Source organism: Nicotiana sylvestris, chromosome 9 (assembly GCF_000393655.2).
Source record: "Nicotiana sylvestris chromosome 9, ASM39365v2, whole genome shotgun sequence".
Taxonomy (NCBI): domain Eukaryota; kingdom Viridiplantae; phylum Streptophyta; class Magnoliopsida; order Solanales; family Solanaceae; genus Nicotiana; species Nicotiana sylvestris.
In genome coordinates, this window is record NC_091065.1 from 39,193,119 (window position 1) to 39,208,361 (window position 15,243).

Consider the following 15,243-nt stretch of genomic DNA (forward strand, 5'->3'; position numbering starts at 1 on the left):
GCGAGACTTCAAATTTCGAGGACATGACACTTGATAGGAAGATGTGGAGGTCGAGTATTAGGATTGTAGGTTAGTAGGTAGTTGAGTCTTGCCTTACTTCGTACCTTTGTGAGACTAGTCTGATAGGGTTTTGTCTAAGATAGATAGTGACAATATTATGTCTTACTATTTCGCTTTCCAGTGCATAACCTATTTACTAGCTATCACTTTTGCTTTGCATCTTTCTTCTGGATTTCATGTTGTTCCTATTTTTCCTATAATTTATGTGGTGTTACTAATATTGTCTCCTTTTGTCTTTTTGTTTTCTTGAGTCGAGTGTCTTTCAGAAACAACCTCTCTATTCCTTCGGGGTAGGGGTAAGGTCTGTGTATACACCATCCTCCCCATACCTCACTAGTACAATTTTACTGGGTTATTGTTATTGTTGTTGTTGTTGTTGTTCTTATAATGACCCATTTTACCGCAAGTATAACACAATCCCTTTTTATTGTTAGAAGAATTTTCCTTTGGAGAAGCCTCAAACTTTCTTTTCTTTCTAGCCTTGTTTCCAGAATTGTTTTCCTTACTAGACTCAACATAATTCATCTTTGAACCAGTTCCTGCAGCATATTTATTTTCACATTTTCGTGTTTGTTCTTCAATTCGAATATGCTTTGTCAAGTGGTCCACATTAAAGTCTTCGAAAAAATGTAATAATTTCTTACTATAGTCATTCCAAGTGGTTGGTAATTTTGCAAGTACAACAACCACTTCAAGATATTCAGAAACATCAACTTTAAAATCTTTGAGTTTAGAAATCAAGACAAGCAACTCATCAACCTGTTCCATAACTGATTTCCCATCTACCACTTGAAATTCAAAAAAATTCATTCCAATGAATCTGTCTGTTCCTTGTTTCATGGTAGTATATTTACCCAAGGCTTTCCAGATTTCTTGTGGTGATTTGCAATAACAAAACAAATTATATAAATGATCAAAAAGTAAGTTTAAAATAAAGTCTCTACAAATAATCTTCACGTTTTTTAGTGCCGCTTTAATTTCGTCAGAATCTTGAGCAGTAGATTCTGGTATTGCAGGAAGATCAGTACTCAACAAATATGCTTTTCCCAACTCCGTGAGAAAGAACAATAAATTGTCTTTCCAGCGGGTGAAATTCGAACATCAAATCAATCTAGTTAGAACACTTCAAACATCTTGTGAAACTAGAATCACTACCAGAAGCCTCCATTGCAATGTTGATTAAATTTTCTTAAGACTGTTAGAAAAATAATGGGATGAAATAATATAACTTTGATAGTGTAATCACCGTCTTTAAGGAATTTAAGTTTCCTACTTTGTTGCTGCAAGGATAATAGCAGAATTCCTCCAGAATTTTACAAAGCCTTTGAAATTTGAGTTTCAACAATTAACTCGAATTTTTCACAAGAACTGAATACTTATGAGTTAAAAAATAAAATAAGTATAACAGAAAGAGATAGGAAATTTTCATAAGTTTTTTTTGCGTTTTGGAGATGATACGAGTATTTATAATACCTCTAGGAGTCTATTAGAGTTAACATACCCATCTCTTCATAAGAGACCCCTTTTATAACTAATAGTCACCTATTTTGAATTTTAAAAAAAACTATTTAAAAAAACTTTTTCCTAAAATTAATTTAAAATATTATTAATTAATAAAATAATAATTCAAGGCTACATAATTGGCCCAAACCCCAATCTTGATTATTAATAATATAGTCAAATTCTAATTTTTCTCCAAAAAATCCTTTAAAATATTCAAACTATATAAGACAAAGAAGTGTTTTTAAAAGCTTCTTCCTTTCTTTCTTTTTTCATTGAGGGACAAAACAACCTTTTCTCAAACACTCCTATCAAATACTAACTAATCTAACACCCCCTATCCGACCATACCTTACCAGTCCCGTTAATAGCCTGTTTGGCCAAGCTTCTCCAAACCTACAAACACAATTTTTCTTCAAAAAAAAAGTGTTTTTTTTCAAAGTTGAAATGTTTAGCCAAGCTTTTGGAAGGAAAAAAAAGTACTTTTGAGAAGAAGCAGAAACAATTTTGGAGAAGCAGAAAAAAGTAGTGTCTCTCCTAAAGCACTTTTTAAAAAAACATTTTTTGAAAAAATACACTTAGAATCACTTTTTAAAAGCTTGGTCAAACAATAATTGCTGCTTAGAACTGCTTTTAAAATGAATTAGTCAAACACAAATTGATTTCACCAAAAATACTTTTGAGAAAAGTATTTTAAAAAAATATATTTCTCAAAATAAGTTGATTTTAGAAGCTTGGCCAAATAGGCTATAAGAGGCGTGCTGGTCCGGACACGAGCCAACCCAACCCAATTGACATGCTTGACTGGATGCTATTATTCAAAATAAATATAAGTAATAATAATAATTCCTAAATTACGTAAAGTGTAATTTGTCAGCCTACAAGCATCGAATTAATTGACATGTATTATAGGACGATGAGAGCCTTTATCCACTCCTTGTGTTGCACGTCAATCATTTTTCCCGCCGCCAAGAGGTCTGCTTTCTACGTGGCAGCTTCTTATTAGATGTCAGAAATGCCTTCGTGCACACAAGAAACGTGTAGTAGTTTCCCACAAATATTTCTCCTTCCCCTAATTTATCCCTAACCTTTCCCTTAATTCCATTCATACCCTCTCCCCCCCATCGAAAACCCACCCCCAAATACAACACCAATTTTCAGAATCTCTCTCTCTACATCTCTCTTCTTCCTAACCCACCCACACACCCCTCAGTCCTATCCCTATTACTCTTTCCCTTCGTTCGTGTGATCGGACGGTAGTTCTATCACCAAGCATGACCATGCTGAATTCTCAACCGTTGGATGTGAGTCTTTCTTTCTCCTACATTACTAACTCTCAATCTTCATTTTTTACTATCGTTATGTATGTGTTTGTTGGCCGTAAAAATATTAATTGCTGCTGGTATTTTGCTTGATTGCGTGTACATGAGGGGGGAGGGGGAGGGAGAAGGCGGAGGGGTAAAGTGTAGGGGTGGGTGGGGTGTGATCCTTTTTGGTTTTGGTTGTGAAATTATGGGTTTTGGAGTGAATTGAATTGAACCACTGTGGATAGAGAAAAATGTAGTCTTTTTTAAATAAATAAATGAATTGAATACTGTAGGACTCTTGAATTAGGGTAAGAGGGTTAGGGTTTTAAAGGATCATAGATTTTTGAATTCATTAATCATTATATGCTTTTGTGAGGTTTTTGATTTTCTTGTCCATATGTTTTTTTTTCCTTGCTTTTTGTTTAATTATTTTAGTAGTTAATGAAATTCCAAAATGCAGCATCAAGAAGAGGAGGAGATGCTGGTGCCGCGTGCAGACATGGTTGAAGGTCCTCAACCCTTAGTTGAAGGTCCTCAGCCCATGGAAGGTTGGGTCATCTTGACCATTTAGCTGTCTTGGTTTATCATTATGATTATTGTTTTGATAATGCAAGGTATTTCCTTCATTAATAAGCACCAATTCGGTGTCAAAAAATTAACTACAAGTAATTTTCACCAAGTTTGAAGAACTGTCCACACACCATGGTTTCTTCTCCTTGTACCAAAAATACAAGTGAAACAAAGAGCTTTCTTAATGCTTTCTGCACTGTTCTCACTAGTATAATATAATTTCCTTTTTAGTTTGCTCCATGTACTACAAAAAGGACGAGGTGGCACCGTCTTCCATGCTACCTTCCTTTCATTTCCAATCCTCTCCAATCTCTAACTTGTGATTGCTTTCTTCACTGTCGTTGGCAACATCCACAACTATTTGTCATTGTCAATCAAGTTTTGATAGTTGTAGCCTACTTGCAATGCAACAAGAGATGATTAGTATTTTCTCCCGATTCTTTGAATATACAACACCAACTCACAACTATCCTCGTCTTTCTTGATTTATATGCTGTTAAAATAGCATCTCACACAGAATGCTAAACAAACTAAGCTACTTTCTAGGAGATTTGGTGCTCCAAACTTTTTCCTACACATCTCTGTTATTGCCCCTTTTTGACAGCTTCAGATATTTAAGATTTAATTATAAAAGTTTTTGCTCCCACATCCTTGTATTATTTTAGCTCTGCCTGCATCCCTATTACAAAGAATATTATAGGTTCGAGTTGATCAGGATTATGCTTAGAATTCCCATGTTTATATTGGTCAATGTGATTTTCAGTGACGCCGACTGAGAATGCTAGTGCAGTGGAGAATCAAGCTGTGGATGAGCCGCAGGCTTCGCGGTTTACTTGGACAATTGATAATTTCTCTCGGCTATCAGTGAAGAAGTTATATTCTGAGGTTTTCAGTGTTGGTAGTTATAAATGGTTAGTGAAAAATTATCACTTATCTGAGACTTCCCTTAAAAAAAGGGAAGTATATCAGTTATCTTGGTCGTTAAGTTTCGTAATAAAGTGTTATAATTGATGTCCGTATGTCATTGGTTTTTTTCAGGAGAGTGCTAATATTTCCGAAAGGAAATAATGTGGATTGTTTGTCGATGTACTTAGATGTAGCAGATTCAGCTACACTTCCATATGGGTGGAGTAGGTATGCCCAGTTCAGCTTAGCTGTTGTGAATCAAGTAAATCCCAAGTATACTGTGAAAAAAGGTATTATCTTGTGCACTTCAAGTTTGAATGCCAGATCTATTTAATGTATTAATGTGGTATTTCAGTGTGCTTTGTTCTTCATTGCCGTTTTATATATTAGGAAGCCTTCTTGTTTGAAGCACTTATTGGGATTTATTTTGGAAGAAAGTATAAAATTTCACTTTTTAACTGTTAACTCATTCTCAGTTGTACCTTTATGTTTGTATGCTATGCGCCTATCTTAAACTTTCTTTAAAAAAAGGTTTCTTTATCATTACTCGCCTTTTCTTAGGGTTGTCAAAGGCAGAGGCAGATGCAACACAAACTAATGATTCCCACAGAGTATCATTCCCACAGAGACTTATGACTAACTATTAACTAAATTAAACTCAAACTAATTATCTATTTAGGTGGTTTTACTCAAAGTATGTTAGTGATTAATTAACCACAAAATAAACTGTAAAGCAATCAAGTAAACTAGAGATCGTATGAAGCACGTGGGCAACTTGGGATAAAAATCTATGGGAGAAGATATTCCAGGGTTATAGGCTAGCTAACAATCCTATATGTGTTCTCTGCTTAAACCAACTAATTGATTTATCAGGTTTGTTGATAAATCAATCAAGTAAACTAGAGATCGTATGAAGCATGTGGGCAACTCGGGATAAAAATCTATGGGAGAAGATATTCCAGGGTTATAGGCTAGCTAACAATCCTATATGCGTTCTCTGCTTAAACCAACTAATTGATTTATCAGGTTTGTTGATGTTACTCGTAAGAATCCGTCGAGTTCTTACTCGCCTATTCAAGTTAACCTAACGTTTATATGTCTATGGAATTATGACTAACAAGAACGCATTTATAATTCCTGTATATCAACCAAGCAAAGCAATTAGGTATATGTCGATCCTAACCGCGAATCCATTTCCCAATGTCCAGGTTCAAGAACTTGCTCTATTTAATCCTATATGCAATTTAGAATTCTCATTTTCGAGTTCAACTCTAGAATCGTAGATAGTATTTCACTGTTAGCTACGCAACAAATAATTAAGCGCATGATTAAATAAACAAACCAATATGATAAAATCAAAATTGTCAATGCAAACTTCAAACATCAACATTCATGTAGCATCCATAACCCAGAACAAAAAGAACTAGCCACTCATAGTCATGCTAATCATCATAAAGAATGTTTGAAAGCATAAAACTAGTAGTGAGAGAAAGGAAGAAAAACTCTATGATTTTCGACTCCTAAATTGCCCGACAACGTTTCTCCTTTGCTAGGGTCAAACTCCCCTAAAAAAATTGAGTTTAAAGACTATTTATATGTGTAGGAAAAGTCCTAGATGATTTTAACCGAATCCAAGCAAAATAGGAACAACTTGGCCTCCGAAATGGCCGGGGTGCGCCGCACGAATGGTAGCACTGAAATTGAGTGCTATGGTGACTGCTGGGCACTGGGGATAGCACTGGAATTTAGTGCTATAGTGGGTGCGAGGCACTGGCTATGTCACTGCTTCATTCTTTTCTCCACTCTTCTTCCAACCACTCGATAAAGCTCAAGACTTCATAATGCACATTAACTATCACTATTATTACACAAGATGTGACGCAATTATCATCATATTTTTCACTTCTCATGAGCCGATGGTCTTTCGGAAACAACCTCTCTACCGTCATAAGGTAGGGGTAAGGTTTGCGTATACTTTACCTTTCCCAGACCCCACTTGTGGGATTTCACTGGGCTTCTTGTTGTTGTTATCAAGTAAACTTAGATACTTTCTTTAATTTTCATACCTATCGAGGTATCTATTTCTGCTCAATATAAAAAATTACACGACACAAATCAACAAAATTTAGAAAAATTTATCATCTAATCAGCTTTGTCTCATCCAGAAACTGCATAAAAGCAAAATGATTAGTCAGAATACTCTTTATTCTCCATGGTCAAGAGAATCGGCACAATTGAATAATTAAATCTGCTCAAACCATCTTTATTGTGACCTTTTGTTTCGTTTTAAAAAATCTGTTTAGTATTACCATTATATCAAGTTCTCTTTCTTGAATTTTCGTTGTTTCTCCATCGTTTTGTTCGGACTTGGTAGATGCTCCGGTGTTGTGAAAGGCGAAAAGCACAATAAAGTTCTAAGGTCTGTTGGGGCTTTAAGCGTAAAGCGCAAATAATGCGTGCGCTTTAATGAAGAAACGCGCAAATGGAAAACAAATAAATAGAAATATGTATGTGTAGTCCAAGACCAATATATTTTTTTTGATAAGTAGTCCAAGACTAATAGTTATAAGTTTGAATAACAAATATATGGGCAAAGAAATTGAAAAAGAATTACGATAGTGAAATATCAATTGTTTAGTATCGCTTCTTTAGAACTACGCTCATTGGCAAGGAAAAGTATGCCTTAAAGTTGATGACGACGCTGAAGCGACCGCAAAGTGCTCAACATGTTTTGAGCCCCGCTTCAGAGCTTAAGCGCGCCTTTGACAACACTGAGATGCTCTACTTATTTTTTGGGTAAATTAGTGCATAGACACAATAAAGAAGATAGAGTTTTCTTGAGGAAGTACGACATAGTTTTATTAATGTAAAAGCACCAAGAGGGTGCCATATACAATATAAGAGTTTTAAATAGATTTCATCTATTTATAGAGTTAAAGAGTTTGTGTTTATCAAAAAGAATTAAAAAGTTACTCCCTCTGTCCTAATTTTTGTGTCATACTTTTCTTTTTAGTCCATCCCAAAAAGAATGTCATACTTCCTTATTTAGAAATAATTTAACTTTAAAATTTATACTTTACCCTTAATAAAATGATTTACAGCCACACAATATCTATGGCTTATTTTAAACCACAAATTTCAGAAGTCTTCCTTCTTTTCATAAACTTTGCCCCGTATGAAACACCTCCACATAAATTGGAACGGAGGGAGTAATAAAGTCTGAGATTTTCAGTACTCTTCCCATCATTTAGTTAACACCAACAATTTAAAGGATGTATACAGTAATATTTTAGTTGATGAAGTGATCTGCTTTTGCCTTAAAAACATCTGGTGTTTCTCTCTCCCCATATGGTCCACGGGATGCACATATTATGGTTTCCCTGATGGCTTTTATTTCCTTTTTCAGCTTTTTAACTTCCCAAAGCTTTAGAAATATTGACATTTGAATGTGCGCATCACCCATTAAACTTACAAAATGTTCAAGAACATTTTGCAGAGTTCTGATATTATTCTGAAGTGCAGAAATAACTGATCTACATCTTCTGTTTCCATGTTGCACATGAAGCATCTGCTGCACAAATAAATCTCACTTTTTATAAGATTCTGAGTTATACATGCTTCCTTTAAAACAATCCAACCAAAGCATGATACTCTAGGGGATGCATTACATTTCCAAATTTTCTCCAAGGCCATCCTTATTCCCAGTAATAAAGATATTTGTTTACATATCTGTGCGGATATAGTCAAGAGGAAGACTTTGAGATGGGAAAGTGATAGCTGGTGCGTTAGTAGAGTTGGATCCCACATGGTCATGGATTGTGGAGATATATTAGTAGTCTATGGCATGGGTTTCAAATTAATAATTCTCTGAGAGTTGTGGATGAGCAGAAGAGTAGATTCTAGGAGGATATTTGGTTGGCCAAACTGTCTGAAGAATGATTATCCTGATATTGTTACATCGAAAGTTTATAATGCTACTATTTGTCAAAAACAAGTTCATCCTAATGCCCAAAAAAGAACAAGTTCATCCTAAAAATATGTTCATCCTAATGCGACTACAGCTCAGTGTAGGCTGGACAAGTTGGAGCATCTTCCTTAGAAGGAGTTGCCAAGATTGGGAGTGAAGAGCTTGATTCAGGTTATCACAAAATTAAAGAATAGCAACTGGGTGATCAATGGAGAAGACTTTGAGACGGACTCATGATCGAAAGGGGTTGTACTCCGTTAAATTGGGGTGTGGAATTCTTTCCCTAAATGGTGACAGAAGGATAGAACTCTGGCGATACTTTTTGAGTGCGGGGGTGGAATGTGCATCCTCTTCTTTTGCTACTATAGGGTCAACAGCTTAGGTTAGAGTGGAAAACAGAATTAAGAGGGAACAGTAGCATTAGTCTAACCTTCTTCTGCCAGACTAAGACCAAAGGTATTGCAAGTGTTTTTGTTTATTGCATAAAACTTGCAAAACTTTTGTGTATGCTTGATCTTGCTACATTAATTTGTGTTTTTTCTAAATAAATAAAGTACTTCTTCAGTCCTATTTTATGTGACACTCTTTCTTGTTTAGTCTGTCCAAAAAGAATGACATCTTTCTACCTTTAGAAACAATTTTACTTTAAATTTTTTATTTTACCGTTGATGAGATGATATATAGCCATACAATGTCTATGCCTTGTTTAACATCACTTAAACTCCGTGCCCAATCAAACACCGTACATAAATTAGGACAGAGGGGTAATAAGTTTATTGTTGCTGTGAGGAAGAACCAATATACGAGTGGCATTCCAAAATAATGTAGGATCTATAAAAAGATATAGTTCTCTACACAGTGACACCAATTATCTACACTAACAAGGACCTTGTCGGCTCACCAAGTATGCACCAAAAAGACGAGACAACCACTAATACAAGAGATCATTTTTTACGAATGCTCCCTTGTATTCTTCTATCTCCAATGCACCCACATAAGAGCTACAAGGGTTATGTTCCATGCTCGACATCTCCTTCTACGTTTGGTTGTCCAGCTATGAGCTATGTATCTTATCCTGAATTATTCTCCGCATTGACCACTATACTCTAAACAGGTTCAACATTGTCCATCCTCAATTCTCACTTAACTGTTAAAATCTTTTTTTTCTCCTTCACATTTTCAACTATCCAAACCATCGCTCTTCTTGCTAGCCACGAGAACTAACATGCCTTTGCGTCATGGGAATTCAAACTGAAAACTGCGATCTGGTAACATTTGTTGCGATAGTGTTGTGTTAGCTCTCCAATATTTTGTATACCATTTGTGTACCAGTGTTTGCCCGCCGTCAAAAAGTTGTTATTTTGTCCAATATATAATGCACAATTAATACATATACACACACATTTATTTTATACTATACTAAAAGTGGGAAGACCTTCAAAAGTTGAATTACAAAAATATCCTTCAAATTTTATTGTCCTTTTTGCCCTTCACCAAAATAAAATTACCTCATACTCAATGTTTAAGTTAATTAATATACATTAAATCAAATCATATATTAACCAACATGACTTTTCGTAAATTTAAAGAATTGGCGGCTCAGCAGTATTTGTGGCCTAAAACCAACATTGATGAGAGGCCTTAAGCATTTTAAACAAAATCATATATATATACACGCACGCGCGCACACACTTAATTGGATTCTATTTTACTAGCATTTTGAGATGCAAAATTATTAATAACTTTTTATAATCGATTTCTCCTAATAATCTTTTTTAGGATTGTATTACAATTTAACTCTTTTCTTTTGGTTTTGAACAAATAGATTCATATTGTTTAGTTGACATATGTAAATTCCAATAAATGATTAAAAAGACTATATATAACTATCAACTATGAAGTAAAAATAACAAAATTAACAAATATGAGATAATAATAACATCTGAAGTTTAGAATAATAGAATTTAATTCAAGAAAATTGATGACTTGATTCTAAAATATCTTATTGCTCCTTCAATAAATCGCAATGCTTGAAACGTGGGGAAAAAAGAGTGGTGCAGTATATTTTATCAATAGTTCTCTTAAGCTATGATTTTTCTAAGAATAATACTACTAACTTATCATACAAGAATTCAGAAAAAGCAAGAAAGAGAATATAGAAGAGTATAAATGTTATGTGAGAGATTGACTCTTGGACAAACCAAGAAAGAGAGTGAATAGTATAAAACAATAAGTTTGTACTACATATTTTCTGATGAAAAAAATGAAGGTAAGAAGTAGAATATAGTGATTTCACTTGTTAGATTTTTTATCCACCGTAAAAGTTTGGATAAGTGATTCACATTTACCAAACTTTTACTCAAATCTACTACTTCCTTTTATAAAAATATCTACTTTTCTGTTTAAAAGTAGTCATTATTTTCCAAAAAAACTAACCTATTAGCCTATTTTTGGTAAAAATGGGGGCCTCAAGCATATGCTTTAGTTGCTTGATCCTATTGCCAGCCCTGTAAAGATCAAATTCATCTGCCAAATGCAACTTATAATGTATTTCCCATCCAGGTTTATCTTTTCGTTTCTCATTTTCAAAAACCACACTATATATCTTTCTGCAAAAGCACTTGTTTTAGAGGTGTGAAATAAACCAGTCAAGTTGTCAGGCGTAAAAGTTTGAAGCACTTTGAATTTTCGTGTGATTGGTTGAAAAACTTGTCTCTTCATACTCTGTACCAAAAGTTACAATCATTTATTGCAAACCTATCTTCTTCTTAACTTTGAGATTGAATTGTCACTCCCATTTTTTAACAGCAGGGGCAAAACTACGTTAAAGAGCGTGTGTGTGTGTGGGGTGGTGGTGGTGGTGGGGGGGGGTGTACAATTGACAATCCGCTTTGCAAAAAATATTTCAATTTATATGTATAAAAATATACTGCAAAAAAAGAAGACAAAACTCCTTATGTATAGTAACTAATGAACATGCTTGACATCTACAATAGTTGTGGAGCAATGGTTGATCAGGTTCAAAATCTCCATAAAGTTGTGCTTTTTAGTTTGTGCTGATTCATTTTTCCTCCCCTTTTCCCAGTTATCAAGTTTCTTTTTTATACGTATAAATTATTGATATTTACTTTTGTTGAATTTTGAACTTTTGTTTATTTGAGAAAAATAAAAATTATAAGCCCGCATATATGGTTTACTAATCCGTTATTGACGTATATATTTCCTTGGATAGTTTATATAATAACGTATATATTTCCCTCCAGCAAAACTTTCTTTCTTCTATAGTTCTATTACACTTTCTTAGTTGTATTTACTTTATAGCTCTCTTTTTGTTTTGTGTTACTTTAGTTTATTAATTATGCTCTTTGAATTTACTTTAGAATATTTTAGTACGTTATAATTTAACAAATTTAAAGTAAAAAAACTAGAGTAATTTTTTTTAAAGAAATATGTATCAAAATGCACTTTTGTTTGCGAAAAAGGACTATTTTACATTTTTAAAGTGGTTATAGATCATAATTTTAATTTTTAACGTAGTTTTCAGTTTTAGTATAGAAAATTAAAATTTGTACTTTGTGTTTTCTTAAATCAGGTTCTACTTTCTTAAGTTCACTTATTATTTTCTTATCTATTACTACTTCATGTGATTTTTGATAAAGTTCAACCTCTATAAATAATAGGGTAGACACTAAAGTGACGATCTCAAGATATTTAACTGAACATACATATGTGTTATGATTACGATAATATATGTTTAAAAGTTATTATTATTTCTATGCAAATTAGTTGACATACATATAAAATACATGCATGAAATCATATAAAGATCACTTTCAAGTAATAGAATTATATGCATGGATGGTATCATATAAATGATCTCACAATAGGGATTTGGGAAGGGTGGGGTGTACGCAAACCTTATCCCTATCTTGTGTGAAATAGAGAGGTTGTTTCCCATAGCCCATCAACTCATTGATATAATATATAATACTCGGTCCAATTCTGGGCATAACTTATTTAATAATAAAGTTGCAAGTTGACACTTACTGAAAAAAGGTAAATATTCTCACATCTTAGATGTTCCTATTTCATGATAAAATGTGCATATCAAATCATAATGATATTACCTTGTGGACGCATAGTAGGATTAATTTGTGTTCTTTGCTTGACATGCATGCATATAACATGGTTTGGAGTTCATGTGTTAATATATAAAATGTGAGGGTTAATTTAAATCGCGTGTGAATTATTTGCAACTCAAAAATGGTGTTAAATGTTTTTGTGTCTCATGATGTTATAATGTATTCGAGACTTATGCTTATTTTCAAATGGTTTGATCATACAATAATATTTTAACATGTGGAGGCATATCATATTTTTAAATTGGTTAGGATGATGTGTGAGAAATTTCATTCAAATGAATATTTTCATGAAATAGAAATCTTATAACAAGTAAACGTGTATTTGTCATTTTTGATATATGAAATTTTGAGATGATAAGCCTAAATGAAACGGCGCAACACTATTGGAAATTCAAACAAAGGACTCAAATGAGCAAACGAGTACATCCAGCTCGAGGTACAAAACAATTCCAAGTTAAATATTTCAAAATGGAGTAATCGAGCTGGATTTGTTCATTGTTCAAGAAACATTTTCGGATCCGTTAATGAAAAGACTTGCCAAAAGCAAGTTGTAGAGTTCTCAAAAGGGATGGATGGGACTAAAGCCTCACAATAAGTAATTACTTACAGTGGCAACCAACCTTTTTAATACGTGATCCCAAAATCTCATGTATCTAATTAAGCTTTAATTATTTATTTTGTAGGTTTAGACAATATTCAATCATCTTGATCTTGACAAAAGAAAAAGTCGTCATATGATGATCCATTGATCATTAAGAAAAACTTCTATTTTATCTGTTCATTTATAGTTATTTATCAATTTTATTTTAATAATATTTATATTATTTTACAAAAGCGTGTACTATATGACTCGTCATACATGTGCAACGCACATGCATGACATATGGAGAACTTTGTGTGTGGACCTAACCTTTGAAGTAGAGAATTTGTGCTTCTTGATTCAAGATTTCATAAATTTGTAAACAACGCACTTTAAACGGAAATTTGCAAGAAAAAGGCTCTTGAGCATTTGACTGTATCCAAGCAATTACATTGTCTAGTGAAACTTATGTCGGATTAGTGTTTACGATTTTGTATAAAAGATTGGCCTGATTGTGAGAATGCAAACCAAGAACATCCTGCTCATTTTGCTCTCGGAGAAGCCTAAAATGCCAGTTAATGTAGAATGATCGTGTCTTTTTCATCCTCATTACATTTGGACTCTTTTTGGTTTGCAGAGACACAACACCAGTTTAACCAAAGAGAGAGTGACTGGGGCTTCACATCTTTCATGCTTCTAAGTGAGCTTTATGATACCAACAAGGGATATCTCGTAAATGATAGAGTTGTTATTGAAGCTGATGTTGCTGTACGTAAGGTCATTGATTACTGGACATATGACTCGAAGAAGGAGACTGGATATGTTGGGCTTAAAAATCAGGGAGCTACTTGTTACATGAACTCTCTCCTACAAACCCAATACCATATTCCCTACTTTAGAAAGGTTGGATTGTGTTTTAAGTTATTTAGAAATTGTAGATTCTTGGCACTGGTTTTCTTGAATGAAGTGATTCTCACCCTGATTATAATTCATCAGGCTGTGTACCATATGCCGACTACAGAGAATGATATGCCTTCAGGGAGCATTCCATTAGCTTTGCAGAGTTTATTCTATAAGCTCCAGTACAGTGATACGAGTGTGGCGACAAAAGAATTAACAAAATCCTTTGGCTGGGACACTTATGATTCATTTATGCAGCATGATGTGCAAGAACTAAATAGAGTTTTGTGTGAAAAGCTTGAAGACAAGATGAAGGTATAATTCAAAAAATATGACTTGCTCATTCTTGACATCTTGTTGGATTTTCTAATAATTGCTTTGGTCAGGGCACGGTTGTGGAAGGGACAATTCAGAAGTTATTTGAGGGCCACCACATGAATTACATCGAATGTATTAATGTGGACTTTAAATCGACGAGAAAAGAGTCATTTTATGGTATCTATATATACTTGTGTTTTCTGTAGGATCATAACTGGCCTGTTCATAGACTTACCTTTATTCATTTTATGCACTTCTGCAGATCTTCAACTTGATGTCAAAGGTTGTCGCGATGTTTATGCCTCTTTTGACAAGTATGTAGAAGTTGAACGTCTAGAAGGCGATAACAAGTACCATGCTGAAGAACATGGTTTGCAGGTCTTGTACTCCTTACTATTAGCATTTAATTGACGGCTTTATTTGGTGGGGATGTCCCTAGCTTTAATCTTAAGTATGGTGACCATTTATTTTCTCCAGAAATACGGTATTGTAAAGTAGAAGCTTAAGGTGGTGGTTGGATACTTCAATCCAAAACCCCTGAACTTGAGCTCGTGATTTATTAACAGCTCTCGATAACCTTACACGTGATATCTTTGTGAGAAAGCAATAAAACTTTCAATCTGCTGGACTGGATAGGCATAAAATTTTGGAGCCTGATTCCTCCTTTCTTTTTCCTTTCAGTCTTTTGGGGATGGTGGGGGTGCGGTTGTACGGGGTATCACATGTAACCGAAGATTGCAAAATGCATGGGGAATAATATGTTTAGTCTAAGGGGAGACATCTTATTTGAGGGGACTGAGGCGGAGGCTAAGGTTGGGTCTAAAATGCAATTGTGAAAGATATCGCCAGTACGAGAAGGATTAGGGTGCCGATGTGTTGAACCTCTAAGAGCTTTCTGCAATTCATTCATAAGAAATTCAGAGACTAAGATAGAGTGTAGCAAAGGACTTCTTTAAGCCAGAAACTGTGTCGTATTTGTTGGCTTGTTTCTGT

At 34.2% G+C, this 15,243-nt stretch overlaps 1 protein-coding gene across 1 annotated transcript in view; it reads left to right on the plus strand.

Annotated features, from left to right (window-relative positions):
- Positions 1-2,609: 2,609 nt before the first annotated feature.
- LOC104242015 (ubiquitin C-terminal hydrolase 12-like) overlaps positions 2,610-15,243 on the plus strand; it is a 33,886-nt gene continuing 21,252 nt past the window's right edge. Inside the window, exons 1-8 of the mRNA XM_009796985.2 lie at positions 2,610-2,864; positions 3,328-3,415; positions 4,201-4,348; positions 4,476-4,633; positions 13,670-13,935; positions 14,029-14,247; positions 14,319-14,427; positions 14,513-14,628. Of these exons, the coding sequence (XP_009795287.1) occupies positions 2,835-2,864; positions 3,328-3,415; positions 4,201-4,348; positions 4,476-4,633; positions 13,670-13,935; positions 14,029-14,247; positions 14,319-14,427; positions 14,513-14,628 (1,134 nt within the window). The 5' untranslated portion in view covers positions 2,610-2,834. The remainder of the gene's footprint in view (positions 2,865-3,327; positions 3,416-4,200; positions 4,349-4,475; positions 4,634-13,669; positions 13,936-14,028; positions 14,248-14,318; positions 14,428-14,512; positions 14,629-15,243) is intronic.